The following is a 15825-nucleotide window of genomic DNA, read 5'->3' as shown; positions in this document are numbered from 1 at the left end:
ATAAATACATTTGAGCAACCTCATACTTGTGCTGCACACATCCTACTCATCACATAAACATGCAGGTAACTCTATTGACTTTGTGTGTTTAAAAACGGTGTAGCATTAGAGCATGTACTCCACAGGTGTTGGGGGGCTCCAGGGTCTATGGTTTTCCATGGAACTTTGCACCTAAGCCAGAAGCAAAATTGCACAAAATAGATAAACTGTTTTTGCCATCCTTGTATCACACTCTTTTCAAACCTCTCTCTATCGTATCACTCCTGGTACACTCACTGGCCCAGATTATCTAGCACGCTTACTCTCTAAACCCTCCTCTCCCAGGGAAGCCACTGTCAGCAAAGTATGAGACATCACAGAAGTAATATCTGAAGTGGCCTTTGAAGAATAGGTCATATTTAGACACGGAGAAATATTGTGTACAATTTTGGCAGGAGGTGGAGGTTGTTGAGGTAGGGAGGGGACAGGACTGGTGGGAATGGGGTGGACAAGGGCATTCCAGACAAAAGTCACAGCATGTGTAGGGGCTTGGAGCTGGGAGTACATGAGAGAATACTGATTCATTTAATTGTCTTGAGCATGGGTGTGTGTGAAAAGGATCAGTAAAAAAGAAATATTGTCAGTGTAGGCTGGGATCTTTAATTGCAGCTAACGCCTCATGACTTTTCTTAGTTGGTTAGAACAAATGTTAATTTACAAACAGATGAAAATGTGGTGCAAGAAAAGTGGTGTATCAGTTCACTTCCGTGGACAGCATTTGCAGATTTGAATCTGATCGTATATGCACAACTGCAAACCCTTAGGTACCACTCTCCTGCTCTTTTCTATAACGGAATCATGTTCTTTGATTGGCAGGAACATAGCGGTATTTGCATCCTTAAGCCATACCAAAAGGTGCAAAGCAAGCACTACGGACCTGGCATGCTCTTTCTGTCTCCGCATGGATTGTGGCTCACAACAATAGCTAAAGGTGGAATTCTGTGTATCCGAGATGTTCACACTTTGGTAAACAATCTTTTTTTTTCTTTTTTTAAAATCTTGGGGATGTTTATCTTGATCTCATATAAGGAACAAAAGCCCTCAGGGAAGGAATTGAACTTCTTTCTTAGGTCAATTAACTCATAACTTATTCACCACTGGTTGTAGTACTGACTTTAACATTTTACTGGTGTTTTTATATGCTGAGGGTTTGAGTCTCCAGGGAGGAAACACCAACCAGTAGACTGAGACCTGCACAAAATGAGCATGGGACCCGGACACTGTAGATGAGCTGCTGCCCAGCTCTGTCACCACTTAGTTGTGTGTCCAAGAGACTCACTGACCTTGACTGAGCTTCAGATGCTCATCTGTAAAATTAGGGAACCCTTCCATGCCCTCATCCTCTGTGATTCTGATGAGAGCCGGTGAGAGGGTATATGCAAAAATGCTTTGGAAATAGTGAATTGCCATGGAAACCTAGAGATTATTACCCCTATCTCCCTGGCCTGGAGTGACCCTGGGCTGGTTGCTGCTGCCCCCCACCCAACTCTTCAAGTGATCCCGAGAGAGCAGAAGGGAGAGTTCTCCCTCATCCCTTGCAGACCAATCTCAACATTACCAATACTGCTGCCATTTTCTGATTTCCATTGGGAAAGTGCAAATAGTTTCTTCTTCCAAAAACGTGCAGGGTCCTCTTCTAGGTTTTGAGACCACGTTGTCCTGGTTGTCAGTCTACTTCGATGAGGTCAGTGATTCTTACCCAGGGTTCCACCCCACACACCTGAAGCCTTGCAGCCACCTACATGTCACAGTCCTGCGGGTCCACAGCTAAACTGGGCCCTGGTGTGCACATCCTGCTCTTCTCGTTCATCTGTGTAAGAAAGCATATTTGGAATGCAACTGGACAAAACTGATACTATTATTGTACAGGGAAAGTTTTGAATCCTTTAGAGATTATGTTGAAGTGGCCAATTTGCAAACTTTGCTATATTGTCCCTTATTCAAGTGATTTAAAATTTATTTATTAATTTTGAGAGAGAGAGAGAGAGTACACGTGCAGGGGAGGGGTAGAGAGAGAATCCCAAGCAGCCTCCACACTGTCAGAGCACAGAGCCTGACGCAGGACTCCAATCACAAACCGTGAGATCATGACCTGAGCTGAAATCAAGAGTCACATGCTTAACCAGCGGAGCCACCCACATGTCCCTCAGGAGATTTTTAACATGCTATAGATGATGGTGGCATGACATGGCAAGACATCAAAGTTCTTCTGGGTGATTCTGTGCAAAGCACCTCACACATGAAGTTATTCACAGCAGCACTGTGTGTAAAAGCAACCTAATAACAATCAACAGAGGACTGGATAAATCATGGTGTATAAACGATACATAAGGAAAACGTGAAATATTATGCAGAGTGAGAAAATCTTTACGCCACAATGTGGAAGGAACCTCAAGATCTATGGTCACGAAGGAAAAGCAAGGTGCATGATATAATGTATTATGCTCCAGTTTATGTTAAAAATTACGATTGCATAAAAATTTGCTCATATGTTCTAAAAGACATCTGAAAGGATATTAAAGGTATTAATTACACTGATTGGCTTTGGGAAGTGGTGGTTGGGGAATGGAGACAGAAAGGAGATTTCACAGCATTGTTTTTCAATTTTGAAACCTTTGAATATATTGCCTATTAAACAGTTAAAATTTTCTTTAAAAAAATCATGGTTGAGAACCAGCATGACACATAAATCCCAGTTTTCAGTCAAGGAGCTTAAACTGTTGCCCTCTGCACCAAATCAGTGCTGTGTTTTGTTTGGGTTTACTTGAACTGGTTTAGCCTCCTCCATGTGGGGCAGGTCACCCTCCACTCTTCACAGTGCCTCTTACCCTCCCTCAACCACTCAGCACACGTAAATGAAACCTACCTGACTCTTGAAGGCACCTGAATGCCATTTCTGCTTGCTCAAGTCCCCTCCCCTAACTTTGTAGCTTTCAGCAATTTGCTTCTGTGTGTCTGGTTTTCCTATTGGAAATTGGTGATAACAATCCCTCTCCTTCCATTCCACACAAATGAGAAAAATAAATCAGGATTGGTGAACGGGTTTTGAACCAGGGATTTTCAGTACTATGTATTACTAACAGGCTACTTCCATGCCAAATAAAACGCTGTTAACAAATAGAAACAGATTTACTCATGAGCGAAAGTGCGTGTGACCCCCTTAGAAAAACTACGTGGTGGAATTGCATTTGTAATTTTTGCACTTTGTTCCTAAAACTATTGAGGAAACGTTTGCTCGAAGTCGGAGTCATTCTCACCAGGGGCATGGGATTCAATCAGTGAGAATTTCAATGGATGGAAAAAACATTCTAGTGAATGGGAGAAATGATGGCACCCTTGTTTACCTCAGATGGAGGTATGTACAGTATCTAAAAGCAACTTCATATGGTATAGTGTTGAAAATAAATATTTTGTTATTATTTATGTGTAGCAAGGCCACCATAACAGGAGACAACTGCCATTGGAAAGATTATTATACCCACAGATCCCAAGAGGAGGAGGTTTGCCAACTCTGTGGTGGGGCCACATGGGGAAGCCCCTGGGTGGGTCAGGAGGCAGAGGGAACAAAGGAAACATGGGCAACAAACCAAACCTATTTTGGTTTCCATGGGGAGGAGCAGGCCAGTTTGGCTAGTGTGGATAATTTCAGCAGCTTCTGGGGCATGGTGGCTGGCCCTGGTTTTCTGGTACTTGGCCCAGAGGTGATTAGGGCAGGGAAATAGTAGCCCTGAGTTGGAGGTGTGGGTTCTGGATTGGTTTGTTTGCATTTTAAAGGTGGCTCCAGGGTGAGTGGTTTCCTATCTGTAGCAACTGGCTAGTACTGAAGGGGCAAAGCCCCACATGTCAAAGCATCAAAACACAAAAAATAACAAGACATAGTTAGTACATATGAGATGATCAGTCCTCCCATTCACAACACCCGTTGGAGGAGTACAAGGAATGGGGATAATCCTCAAGAGTAGATAATTTTAAAAACTCCTATTCATCCCTTAAAAACCTGACATAGATATGTATGTGTGTTTACACACATGTAGATATAGTTCTCTAGTTAGACTTAGTTTAGACAATATTAATTTGGACTTTGCTTAGATTAAAATTAAAGTTCCAAATAAAATACTACTCAAGCATATAGATGATGACCAGGGGATAGAGAACCTGGAAGTGACAGCCTAGACTTTATATGTTGCCTTGGTTGATCTGTCAATGGATATCACTAGTCAATGTGCAATTTATTTCCACAAAAATAATATCTTACGGTGCCCCCTGTGATTAAAACAGTAGCAAAACATGGCCTTTTCCCAATGACATTGTGAAAATGTTAAATATTTGTAAATGTTAAATACAGGTAAATGGAGATTTTATATCATAACAATTTTGGTAGTCACTTATTTCAAAGACTCGTTTGAACACTGCATCATCAGGCCCAGTCTATGCATGGCATCTGAATAAGATACTAACTTGTAACTCATATATAAGTCCTAATATACCCTTTACACTAAGTGAACAAACAGCATTTCAGGCAACAGCAAACAAGTGCTGGAGACCTCTTGATAGAAGTAAGGGCATTTCCATTCATGGGTAATCACGTGGACCTCTGACTCAAAGTTGAGTTGGAAACCTTGGTCCAGGACTTACTAACTTTGACCTCAGACACATAATAACACCCTCTCTAAATTGTCTGCAACATTGTTACTCAAGGTGGGGTCTGCAGCAACTGTAAGTTTGTTAGAAATGCTTATATTTGGTCCTCCCCCAGACTTTCTGAGTCATACCTCTGAAATGGAATCATCTGTTTTTAACAAACTCTCATCCAGGCGATGCTGATATGCCTAAAGTTTGAGATGCCCTGATATACTGAGTGGAAGTAATGCTTTCCTCAATGACAGGTGGGGGCTATGAGGACTAAATAGGACAATGTAATTATGTACATGAGGCAGCGGAATGCCTAGTACATTCTAAGGCTCCACCGGAGCAGTGGCTCTTCTGTGCAGTGGCCAAGGTGGGTGGGTGCAGAGGGTATGTAGGGTAAGGGTACATGGACAGTGTGAGGAGAGGTCACCTCAGAGAGGTCAAGAAGCTTTGTCATGTCCTGGAGCACATGAAGGTGCTCTCCTCTAAGTAGAGCCCTAATAACTACAGGGCACTGTGAAGAATTGGCCGCCATATTTCTTTGTGTAGAAATGATGAGGTATCTGGAAATAATGCTGCTGAATGTAACTTTTTAAAACTGTGATTTTTGTAGCCAGTTTCTTTTCTTTTTTTTTTATTATTATTATAGGCGGTTTGGAGGAAACTTAGCCAGTGAAATTCTTGAATATTGCCAGAAACTTTTAATTTCCCTGAGCAACACCATGGATGAGGAGAATGATTATTTAAGTATATTAAAAAGAGAGTCCTTGAATTTGGGATCAACATCTGAACACACAGTTGAGTTCCAATACAGTGTTTGTCCCTCTTTCCTCCCTCCCTCCCTCCTTCCTTTCCTCTCTCTCTCCCTCTTTCTCCCCTTCCTTCTGTGCCTTCTACCCACCCACTGTCTCTTCCTTTCTAAATCAGATATCAGTTTTCAGTTTGTGGTTTTCCTTCAGCAGATATTTAATAATATTTCCCTTTATCCAGGTACCCCATGATTTTCAGAAAGACCATTAGCTACATCTGAGACAAAATATTCAGCCTTTCTCAAAGCAATATTCTCAAAGCAAATATTACATCTCAGATTTTATTTAAACCATAATACGAGATCTGGGCTTTCCTGTGAAACAAATCTTACCCCTAATTCTAGTGCTTGATCAAGCCAGTCTCTCTTTACTTTTATGTTACATACTTTATTCTGGAAGTGTCTAGCCAGAGAACAACATTCTTCCATTCAATCACTTAAATATTTATGGAGTGCCTACAAAGTGCCAGGCTGTGGGGGATATAAGTATGAACAAGACAGTAACATTTTCTGTATTCATGGAGTTTAAATTCTAATTAAGAGTTGGGTGTGAGCAGGGAGAGATAAGTACTCAAATAAGAAAATATTAGATAGTAACAAGACCTATTTAGTGAATAAAAATGCTTGTATTTGGCTGGAGTAACCTCTCTAAGGAGCAGACATGTAAGCTGAGATCTGAATTAAAAGAGGGTACAAAGGTGGGGTCAGGAGGGCAAGAATAGGGCAGAAGGGGAAAGACCTCAGCATGTTTGAGGCCCTAAAAAAAGGTTTGTGCAATTGAAGTGAACAAGGGAGAGAGTGGAAGGAGATGAGATTGTAGAAGTAAAAAAAGACCAGATAACGTAAGGCTTTGTAAGCCAGGTGGAATTTGGATTTTATGTTACATGTAATGAGAACCTATTAAAGAGTTGTGAGCAGAGGATTTACAAGATCTTATTTACATTTTTAAAAAATGATTACTTGCCACTATGTGGAGAATGGTTCCTGTACAGGACAAGAATGGAAACAGGGAGATTTATTAGGCTATGGTAAAGGTCCAGGTAACAGTGGAGGAGGAGGAATGTTATGGAGAGGAAGTGATAGATTCCAGTTACATTTTGGGGGTAAAGTTGACAGAACTCACTGAGAGATTGGACATAGAGAGGCAGGAAGAGAAAGGACTCTAGGATGACTCCTAGGTTTTTTACTTAAACAACTTTGTAGAATATGGTACCATTCACAGTGATGAGGAAGTTGGAGAGGAGAGGTGCTGTGGGGAGAAAGAAGGTATTCCAAAATCAGTTACCCATGCCAAGCTTGAGAATTCAAGCCTGCTGGGCATTCAAGAGGAGATATTAGGTAGACTGTTGGATAGATGAACTTTGAGTTCTGGGGAGAGGCCAGGATTGAAGATGTTGATTTGAGAGTCAAGGGCAAATGCAAAGAGTTTAAAGCCATAAAAATAGGTAAGGTTACTGTGGAAGGGGGGATGGTGAGCAACAGAAGGAGACCAGGATAGAGCAACTTCTACAGATCCAGGAGAAGAGTTCAGGGATGCAAAGAAGTGGCAGCCAGTGAGGTTCTATCTAGTAGGGCCGGGAGAATGTAACATGGCAAAATCTTTCTAGAGACTCTATTGCAAAAGGGAGCAGAGAAAGGGGGTGGTACCTAAAGAGGAATGTGGTAGTCCATGGATAATAGCTTTCCTAGGACAAGATATATTAAAGTGTGTTTGGGAAAGATTTGTTGGGAAAGATTTAGTAAAAAGGAGAAATGGATCGTGCAGAAGGGCAATGGAATTTTTTTTTAATTTAATGTTTATTTATTTTTGAGAGAGAGAGAGAGAGAGTGCAAGTGGGGGAGGAGCAGAGAGAGACACAGAATCTGAAGCAGTCTCCAGGCTCTGAGCTGTCGCACAGAGTCCAGTATAGAGCTTGAACCCACAGGCCATGAGATCATGACCTGAGTCGAAGTCAGACGCTTAACCAACTGAGCCACCCAGGCGCCCCTCAGCGGGATTTTTTTTTCAAGTGTAAAGACCTCTTAAGTGTAAAGAAGGAGGAAAAGATTGAGATCCTAAGTACAAATGGCTGGGCAGGGCGTGATAGGCAGAGCATGTGATCTACAATTATAGGAAGGAGGCAAAGAGGGATGTGGTAAATGTGTGACTTGTCTGATCATTTCTGCTTTCTCAGTGAAAAGTGTGGCTATTGTAAGGACAGATTGGTAGGAATTAAATTAATAAAACATTACATCTCGGGCAGGAAAATTTTTTGGTATTCTTTAAAAAAAATGCAATTAGTGCAGAGGGATCCAAAGCAATTATATGAAGTAGGGTGGGAGAAGAAGAATTTTAATTTTAAGAAATATCTGTCTTCTTCTAAGGTAAATGAAGATACGAAGTTAAGCATTGATTCATCACAAGAGGAATTAACCCAAGTTGATAATTCAAAGGAAATTCCCTGGATACAACAAAAAAGCCAAGAGGTATTTATAAAACATGGAAGAGGTTTGAAATAATGTGCCAAATAGACTAGCTTCCTATGAAAACCCACTGGAAAGTTAGGAAGTAGATATTAGTAGATACTAGTAGATAGTAGTAGATGCTTAGTAGGTACTACCAGGCAGAGCATTGCACCATACAAGAGTAACTTTCCTGAAAGCAAACACCCTAAACTAGCCCAATCTTTTAGATTAGGTTATTTTGAGCTTTAAGAAGTGTTCTTAAAGCAATGTGGAACAGAATCAAAATGTCTAGGGAAGCCAAACTGAAGAATAATCAGATACCTCGTGTTGGAGTGAGTGTTGAGGGACACTGCAAAGTTGATTTAAAGAAAAAGGGTGGTCCAGAAACAGGAGAAAGGACTTGGTAGCTTCAGATGTGCAGGAAGGTCACAAAGGTAGTAGCTTGTGCCTGGATTTAGCTTATTAGTCCCATTCAAGTTCCCCATAAAATAGCAGACTGGTTTCCTTTGTCAACTATGCTTTATTTAATTTTTTTACTACTTATTCTTTCCGATGGCCTTATAAATGACATCAGTTGCAAGTTACTTCGATGGCCACTTACGTAGTAGCAGTTGACTTAAGCAAGGCGTTGCAGTGGTGTTATTTCATGTGCACGTTGTATCATTAGTCTTTATTTTTTGTTTATTTCTAGAGAAGTGCTATCTATGTATCTATGTATCTATGTACCTATGTATGTATGCGTCTACCTATCTGTCATATAACTATCATTTCTCTTGCCTATCTAAGAGATATACTTGTTCCATTTCAGGCCATCAGAAAGGAGGTTAAACTGTTTTCCAAGAAAAGGAAAGAGATAAAAACAGGAATCAAAGCACTTGCTAAAACCGTAAGTGTTGTGATTTCATATACTAATACATCGGCCCTCTGTCTAAAATTACTTTCTACTATTTCATCCAACACAACATGAGGAGCTCTACCCATTTTTTCCTCTGCCAGTAAGCTCAGTTTTCTGAGATGCTTTTAACATGGTGGGATTTTTACCATACAACACTAAATATAAACAGTGGTTTTCTTCCCCGTCTTCCTGAAACACTGGATCTTATTTTTTTTTTAATACTTATTTTTATCAAACTTATTTGTTTACACTTTTAAAAATTAAATAATGAGTTATGTAACTAAAAATAATGTCTTTAAAGCAACACCTGCCCTAGTTGTCTTCACTAGGATTCCTGTATTCCCGAGGTACATGTTTTCAATTCTTTCAGCTTTTTTGTTTGGATATTTACCTCTCTCTTTCTAAATAGTCTTTTTAATACTGCTATTTCTTGATATTTCTATTTTGACATTAATGGTGGGCTTCCTGGCATGGAAGAAGAGTATTTAGGTTCTTTTACATCCCTTATCAGTACAACATACACATAAATCCATACTCCGTACACACACTATTATAGCTACGTAAAAGTTCTTCAGAGCTGAGCCACATGGTATGTTATGATTACATTTCCATTTTATAATTATATTTTTCCTGGAATTCACAATTGCTTTTGTTTTAGTATAAGCCTTTCTATATACCTATTACCTATTCAGACTCTCTTAAAATGCTAAAAACTCTTCCCAATACAAATACCTGAGGTAATCAAGCTGTCATGCTTTGGTTTATTTGTTTGTTTGTTTGTTTGTTTGTTTGTTTTTATGACCTGCCTTTCCATCTTCCAGCTCCAATATAAGCACCTTGCTCCCTACACCAGGCAAATGGTCTAGGGAACATGTGTCCTAGGGACTCATCTTGTCCATTCTCCTGGGAAATCCTCTCACCTGCCTCCTGAGTTGGAGCCCCTCTTTCCAGAGCCCCATTTCTTTTTTTTTTTTTATTAAAAAAAAATTTTTTTAACGTTTATTTATTTTTGAGACAGAGAGAGACACAGCATGAATGGGGGAGGGGCAGAGAGAAAGGGAGACACAGAATCGGAAGCAAGCTCCAGGCTCTGAGCCATCAGCCCAGAGCCCGACGCGGGGCTCGAACTCGTGGACCGCGAGATCGTGACCTGAGCTGAAGTCGGGCGCTTAACCGACTGAGCCACCCAGGCGCCCCTGGAGCCCCATTTCTTGATGTACATCTTCCAATAGCTTCCTAAGCAGGACTACTGTGTTGTCCCATGCTTGAAGACATCATTTTTCAGATAGCTGTGCTTCTGGCATGCCATTTAAATGTTATACTGTATGAATGGTGCCCGCCCCCTAGAGTTGTAAGAGCTTTAGCTCCGTTCTTGGGAAAGGGCATGTGAGAGGGACATCTTTTAAGACTTGGTTTTTCTTAAAATGTCTTTATCCTACTGTCAGTGCTCATTTGATAGCTTGTGTAGGGGTTTATTGATTTCCTCTCAGAATTTTAAAGGCTTGCTCATCATCTTCTAGCTTTCAGTGTTTGCTTTAGAGAGTCCAATACCTTTCTGATTCCCAGTTCTTTGTCTCTGCAAACTTACAGGATCCTTTCTTTATCCCGGCTGTTAGGAAATTTCACAATTATGCTTCTTGATAAATTGGGTGGATATTCTTGGTTTGAGGATGCAAATATACTCTCTGCCCTTTTCCATCCTGTTCTCAGCCGCAAGAAGCTGGCCTTTGTGGACTGCATCAATGTACTACCTTGCCCCTGGCTTCTGGTTAGGTGTAACCAGTGAGTGGCATCAGCAGGAGATCAGAGGGCAGAGCCTTTATTCCTCCAGTGGCCTCTTTGTGGTATCATGAGTTGGCAGTGACAGCTAGGCCTTTCCCAAAGCCTCCGATCTTTCCAAGTTCCAGTAACTACTCCACCCCCCCTTGCCCTTCTCACATAGGAAGTAGGTAGGACGTAGGAACGGTGATAGCTTTCTGTGGTTGCCAGTGGGAGATGCTTTATCATGCCTAGCTGCTCTCCTTTACCCTGACAATACTTTTGTAAAAGTTCCTCTCCCCAGTTATCCCAAGTGACTGTGTCATCTATTTTGTACCCAGTTTGTTTGCTCTGTCTTTTCCGTATGTTAGGCATTGGTGAGCACTTTCAATAAAAAAAATTTAAAAAAAAATTTTGATTTTCAGTTCTGGGAAATGTCCTCAAATTTTTCTTCGGGAATTTCCTCCCCTTTGTTTTATTTTCCTGGTTACTAACTAGGTTGAGCATCTTTTCCTAACTCTTTAAGACTTTGTATTCCCTCTTCTAGGAATTCCCTGTTTGTATCCTTTGCTTATTTTTCTATTGGGTTGTTGGTCTTTGTCTTTTGGATCATAGGAGTTCTTTATTTTTATTTTAATTTACGTTTATTTGTGATAATTAGGGCTAGTTAAGCTGTGATAATAACTAAACTCCAAAAATATAGTGGCGCAGAGATTAGAAGTTTATTCCAGGTCATTAGTGGCTCAGTTCCATGCAGTTGTTCAGAGATGCACGCAGCAGAGATTCAGCTGTCTTCAATACGAGGCATCCAAGGTCGCCCTGCTGGATCTCACCACAGTCAGCTGGGAGGGGAAAGAGCATGGAGAGGGGCAAGGGGAAAATCGAGAGGTGGCTCTTATTACCAGGTTGAACCACATGAGATCACAGTTTTACACAGGTCAACCTAATATGCTATGTATATTTTTTCTTGTGTCTTAGCTTTTATAATGTGCCTTTTGAAATGCAGAATTTAAAAATTATGATCCAAATTTATTGATTTTTTTTTAGAGCTTTTGTTTAGTGTGTCTGATCTTAAAAGGTCTTCCAAAGTCCCACGTACTTTTTTGTAATACTCCTTTATTTAATCTGTAATTTACTTCATGAATGGTATGAGGTATGGATCTAAATTTATTTTTTCAAATAAACAGCCCATTTTGCCAGTGTTTTTTATTGAATATACCACCTTTTCTCCACTGATTTGTGGAGCCTCCTCTATCAATCCCTGGGTTCCCGCATATACAGTGTTGTTTCTGGACTTTATTCTGAAATTGAGTATTGATAATTTTCAAAGCCAATTCCAAACTATTTTGATAGCTAGCTTTATAAAATAAAAACATTTTTATACTTTGAAAGTAATTCTCCCTTTATTCTTTTTTTTAATGTTTATTTATTTAGTTTGAGAGAGAGCACACACACGTGTGAGTGGTGGAGGGGCAGAGAGAATCCTTTTTAATTTTTTAAAATGTTTATTTTATTTTATTGAGGTGGGGAGAGAGTGGCAGAGAGAGAGGGAGAGAGAATCCTAAGCAGGCTCCATGCTGTCAATGTGGAGCCTAACATGGGGCTTGATCCCGCGACAAGAGATCATGATCTGAGCCCAAATCAAGAGTCGGATGCTTAACCGACTGAGTCAACCAGGCACCTCTCTCCTTTTACACTTTAAAAAAAGAAAAATGTTGGCCTTTTTATGCACTTATTTTTCTATTTGAATTTTAAAATTGGCTTGTCAAACTCCAAGTTTTTCATTGGCTTGAAAAACTCTGATCTGACTTTGAGACTATATTGCTTATGTTTTACTTGGGTGAGGGTTTATTTGCTCTCTGAAAGTTTATAGAAATACATAATTTATAAAAAATTTTTATTAAAAAGTTTTTTTAATATTTACTTTTGAGATAAAGACAGACTGCAGGTGGGGGAGGGGCAGAGAGAGAGGGAGAAACAGAATCTGAAACAGGCTTCAGGTCCTGAGCTGTCAGCACAGAGCCCGATGCGGGGCTCTAAGTCCAGAACAGCAAGATCATGACCTGAGCTTAAGTCGGATGCTCAACCAACTGAGCCACCTAGATGCCCCATAATTTACAAAAATTTATAATATAAATTTTATATGTAATATGTACTATATAAGTATACTATTTATATGTAAATAATACATATCTGTATTCAGTTAAGAATTCTTCAGTGAAGTTTTTTGTTTTGTTTTGTTTTGTTTTTAATTTTAGTTAACATACAGTGCAATATTGGTTTCAGGAGTAGAATTCAGTGATTCATCACTTAAATACAACACCTAGTGCTCATCACAAATACCTTCCTTAGTATCCATCATCCATCTAGCCCATCTCCCACTGACCTCCCTCCATCAACCCATAGTTTATTCTCTATCATTAAGAGTGTCTTGTGGTTGTTTCCCTCTCTTCTCTTTTTTCTCCCCTTCCCATATGTTCATCTGTTTTGTTTCTTTCTTCCTCCCCACCCAGCAATGTGACCTTTATTTATTTTTTTAATAATTTTATTTGTTTGTTTGTTTGTTTACATCCAAGTTAGCATATAGTGCAATAATGATTTCAAAAGTAGATTCCAGTGATTCATCCCCTTTGTGCTCACACCCAGTGCTCACCCCTATCTGTATCACACCCAGTGTTCATCCCAACAAGTGTCTTCCTTAATGCCCCTTACCCATTTAGCCCATCCCCCCACCTACAACCCCTCCAGCAGCCCTCAGTTTATTCTTTGTATTTAAGAGTCTCTTATGTTTTGCTCCCCCTCCTTGTTTTTATATTATTTTTACTTCCCTTCCCTTATGTTCATCTGTTTTGTATCTTAAAGTCCTCATATGAATGAAATCATATGATATTTTTCTTTCTCTGACTAATTTAACTTAACATAATACACTCTAGTTCCATCCACATAGTTACAAATGGCAAGATTTCATTCTTTTGATTGCCGAGTAATACTCCATTGTATGTATGTATATGTATATATATATACACCACATCTTATTTGTCCATTCATCCATTGATGGACATTTGGGTTCTTTCATACTTTGGCTATTATCAATAGTGCTGCTATATACATTGGTTTATAAAACAAACATTGCTATAAACACACCTGTATCCTTTGGATAAATACCTAATAGTGCAGTTGCTGGGTCATAGGGTAGTTCTATTTTTAATTTTTTGAGGAACCTCCATACTGTTTTCCATAGTGGCTGCACCAGTTTGCTTTCCTACCAGCAGTGCAAAAGAGATCCTCTTTCTCTGTATCCTCACCAACATCTGTTGTTGCCTGAGTTGTTAATTTTATCCATTCTGACTGGTGTGAGGTGGTATCTCATTGGAGCTTTAATTTTTATTTCCCTTATGATGGGTGATGTTGAGCATTTTTTCATGTGCAGTTGGCCATCTGGATGTCTTCTTTGGAGAAGTGTCAATTCGTGTTATATGCCCATTTCTTCACTGGATTATTTGTTTTTTGGGTGTTGAGTTTGAGAAGTTTGTTATAGATTTTGGATACTAACCCTTTATCTGATATGTCATTTGCAAATATCTTCTCCCATTCTGTTGGTTGCTTTTTAGTTTTGCTGATTGTTTCCTTCGCTGTACAGAAGCTTTTTATTTTAATGAGGTCCCAATAGTTCATTTTTGCTTTTGTTTCCCTTGCCTCCAGAGACGTGTAGAGTAAGAAGTTGCTGCGGCCAAGATCAAAGAGGTTTTTGCCTGCTTTCTCCTTGAGGATTTTGATAGCTTCCTGTCTTACATTGAGGTCTTTCATCCATTTTGAGTTTATTTTTGTGTATCGTGTAAGAAAGTGGTCCAGGCTCATTCTTCTGCATGTCGTTGTCCCGTTTCCCCAGCACCACTTGCTGAAGAGACTCTTTATTCCATTGGATATTCTTTCCTTCTTTGTCAAAGATTAGTTGGTCATATGTTTGTGGGTCTATTTCTGGGTTCTCTATTCTGTTCCATTGATCTATGGCCTGTCTTTGTGCCAGTACCATACTGTCTTGATGATTACAGCTTTGTAATACAGGTCAATGTCCGTGATTGTGATGCCTCCACCTTTGGTTTTCAGGATTGCGTTGACTATTTCGGGTCTTTTTCTGGTTCCATACACATTTTAGGGTTGCTTGTTCTAGCTCTGTGAAGAATGCTGGTGTTATTTTGATAGGGATTGCATTGAATATGTAGATTGCTTTGGGTAGTATTGACCTCTTAACAATATTTGTCCTTCCTATCCAGGAGCATGGAATATTTTTCCATTTTTTGTGTCTTCTTCAATTTCTTTCATAAGCTTTCTATAGTTTTCAGTGTATATAGATTTTTCACCTCTTTTGGTTAGGTTTATTCCTAGGTATTTATGGGTTTGGGTGCAATTGTAAATGGTGTCGATTCCTTGATTTCTCTTTCTGTTGCTTCATTATTGGTGTATAGGAATGCATCCAATTTCTGTGCATTGATTTTATATACTGAGACTTTGCTGAAATCATAGATCAGTTCTAGCAGTTTTTTGGTGGGCTCTTTTGTTTCCTATATAGAGTATCATGTTGTCTGCAAAGAGTGAAAGTTTGACTTCCTCCTTGCCGATTTGGATGCCTTTTATTTCTTTGTGTTGTCTTATTGCTGAGGCTAGGATTTCCAATAGCATGTTGAATAACGGTGGTGAGAGTGGACATACGTGTCGTGTTTCTGACCTTAGGGGGAAAGCTCTCAGTTTTTCCCCATTGAGGATGATATTAGCGTTGGATCGTTCATAATATGGCTTTTATGATCTTGAGGTATGCTCCTTCTGTCCCTACTTTCTTGAGGGCTTTTGTCAAGAAAGGATGCTGTATTTTGTCAAATGCTTTCTCTGCATCTATTGAGAGGATCGTATGGTTCTTGTCCTTTTTTTATGGATGTGATGTATCACATTGATTGTTTTACAGATATTGAACCAGCCCTGAATACCAGGTATAAATCCCGCTTGGTCACGGTGAATAATTTTTTTAATGTATTGTTGGATCCGGTTGGCTAATATCTTGTTGAGGATTTTTGCATGCATGTTAATCAGGGAAATTGGTCTGTAGTTCTCCTTTTTAGTAGTGTCTTTGTCTGGTTTTGGAGTCAAGGTAATGTTAGCTTTATAGAATGAGTTTGGGAGTTTTCCTTCCATTTCTGTTTTTTTTGGAACAGCTTCAAAAAATAGTATTCTTTTACTATTTACTAACTTATACTAT

General features: G+C 39.6%; 1 protein-coding gene across 2 annotated transcripts in view; it reads left to right on the top strand.

Moving 5' to 3' along the window:
- CFAP43 (cilia and flagella associated protein 43) overlaps positions 1 to 15825 on the top strand; it is a 120364-nt gene that overhangs the window by 53644 nt on the left and 50895 nt on the right. Inside the window, exons 15-19 of one of the 2 annotated variants that reach the window (XM_047072704.1) lie at positions 856 to 1005; positions 3264 to 3394; positions 5318 to 5465; positions 7841 to 7942; positions 8730 to 8807. In XM_047072704.1, coding sequence (XP_046928660.1) covers positions 856 to 1005; positions 3264 to 3394; positions 5318 to 5465; positions 7841 to 7942; positions 8730 to 8807 — 609 coding nt within the window. Of the gene's footprint in view, positions 1 to 855; positions 1006 to 3263; positions 3395 to 5317; positions 5482 to 7840; positions 7943 to 8729; positions 8808 to 15825 lie in introns of both variants that reach the window. The other variant, XM_047072703.1, reaches the window with a different exon arrangement.

Source organism: Lynx rufus, unplaced genomic scaffold (genome assembly GCF_022079265.1).
Source record: "Lynx rufus isolate CCGP_SWC_20201006 ecotype Redwood Valley unplaced genomic scaffold, mLynRuf1.p SCAF_11, whole genome shotgun sequence".
NCBI classification, from domain to species: Eukaryota; Metazoa; Chordata; class Mammalia; order Carnivora; family Felidae; genus Lynx; species Lynx rufus.
This window is presented reverse-complemented; position numbering and strand designations above follow the sequence as displayed.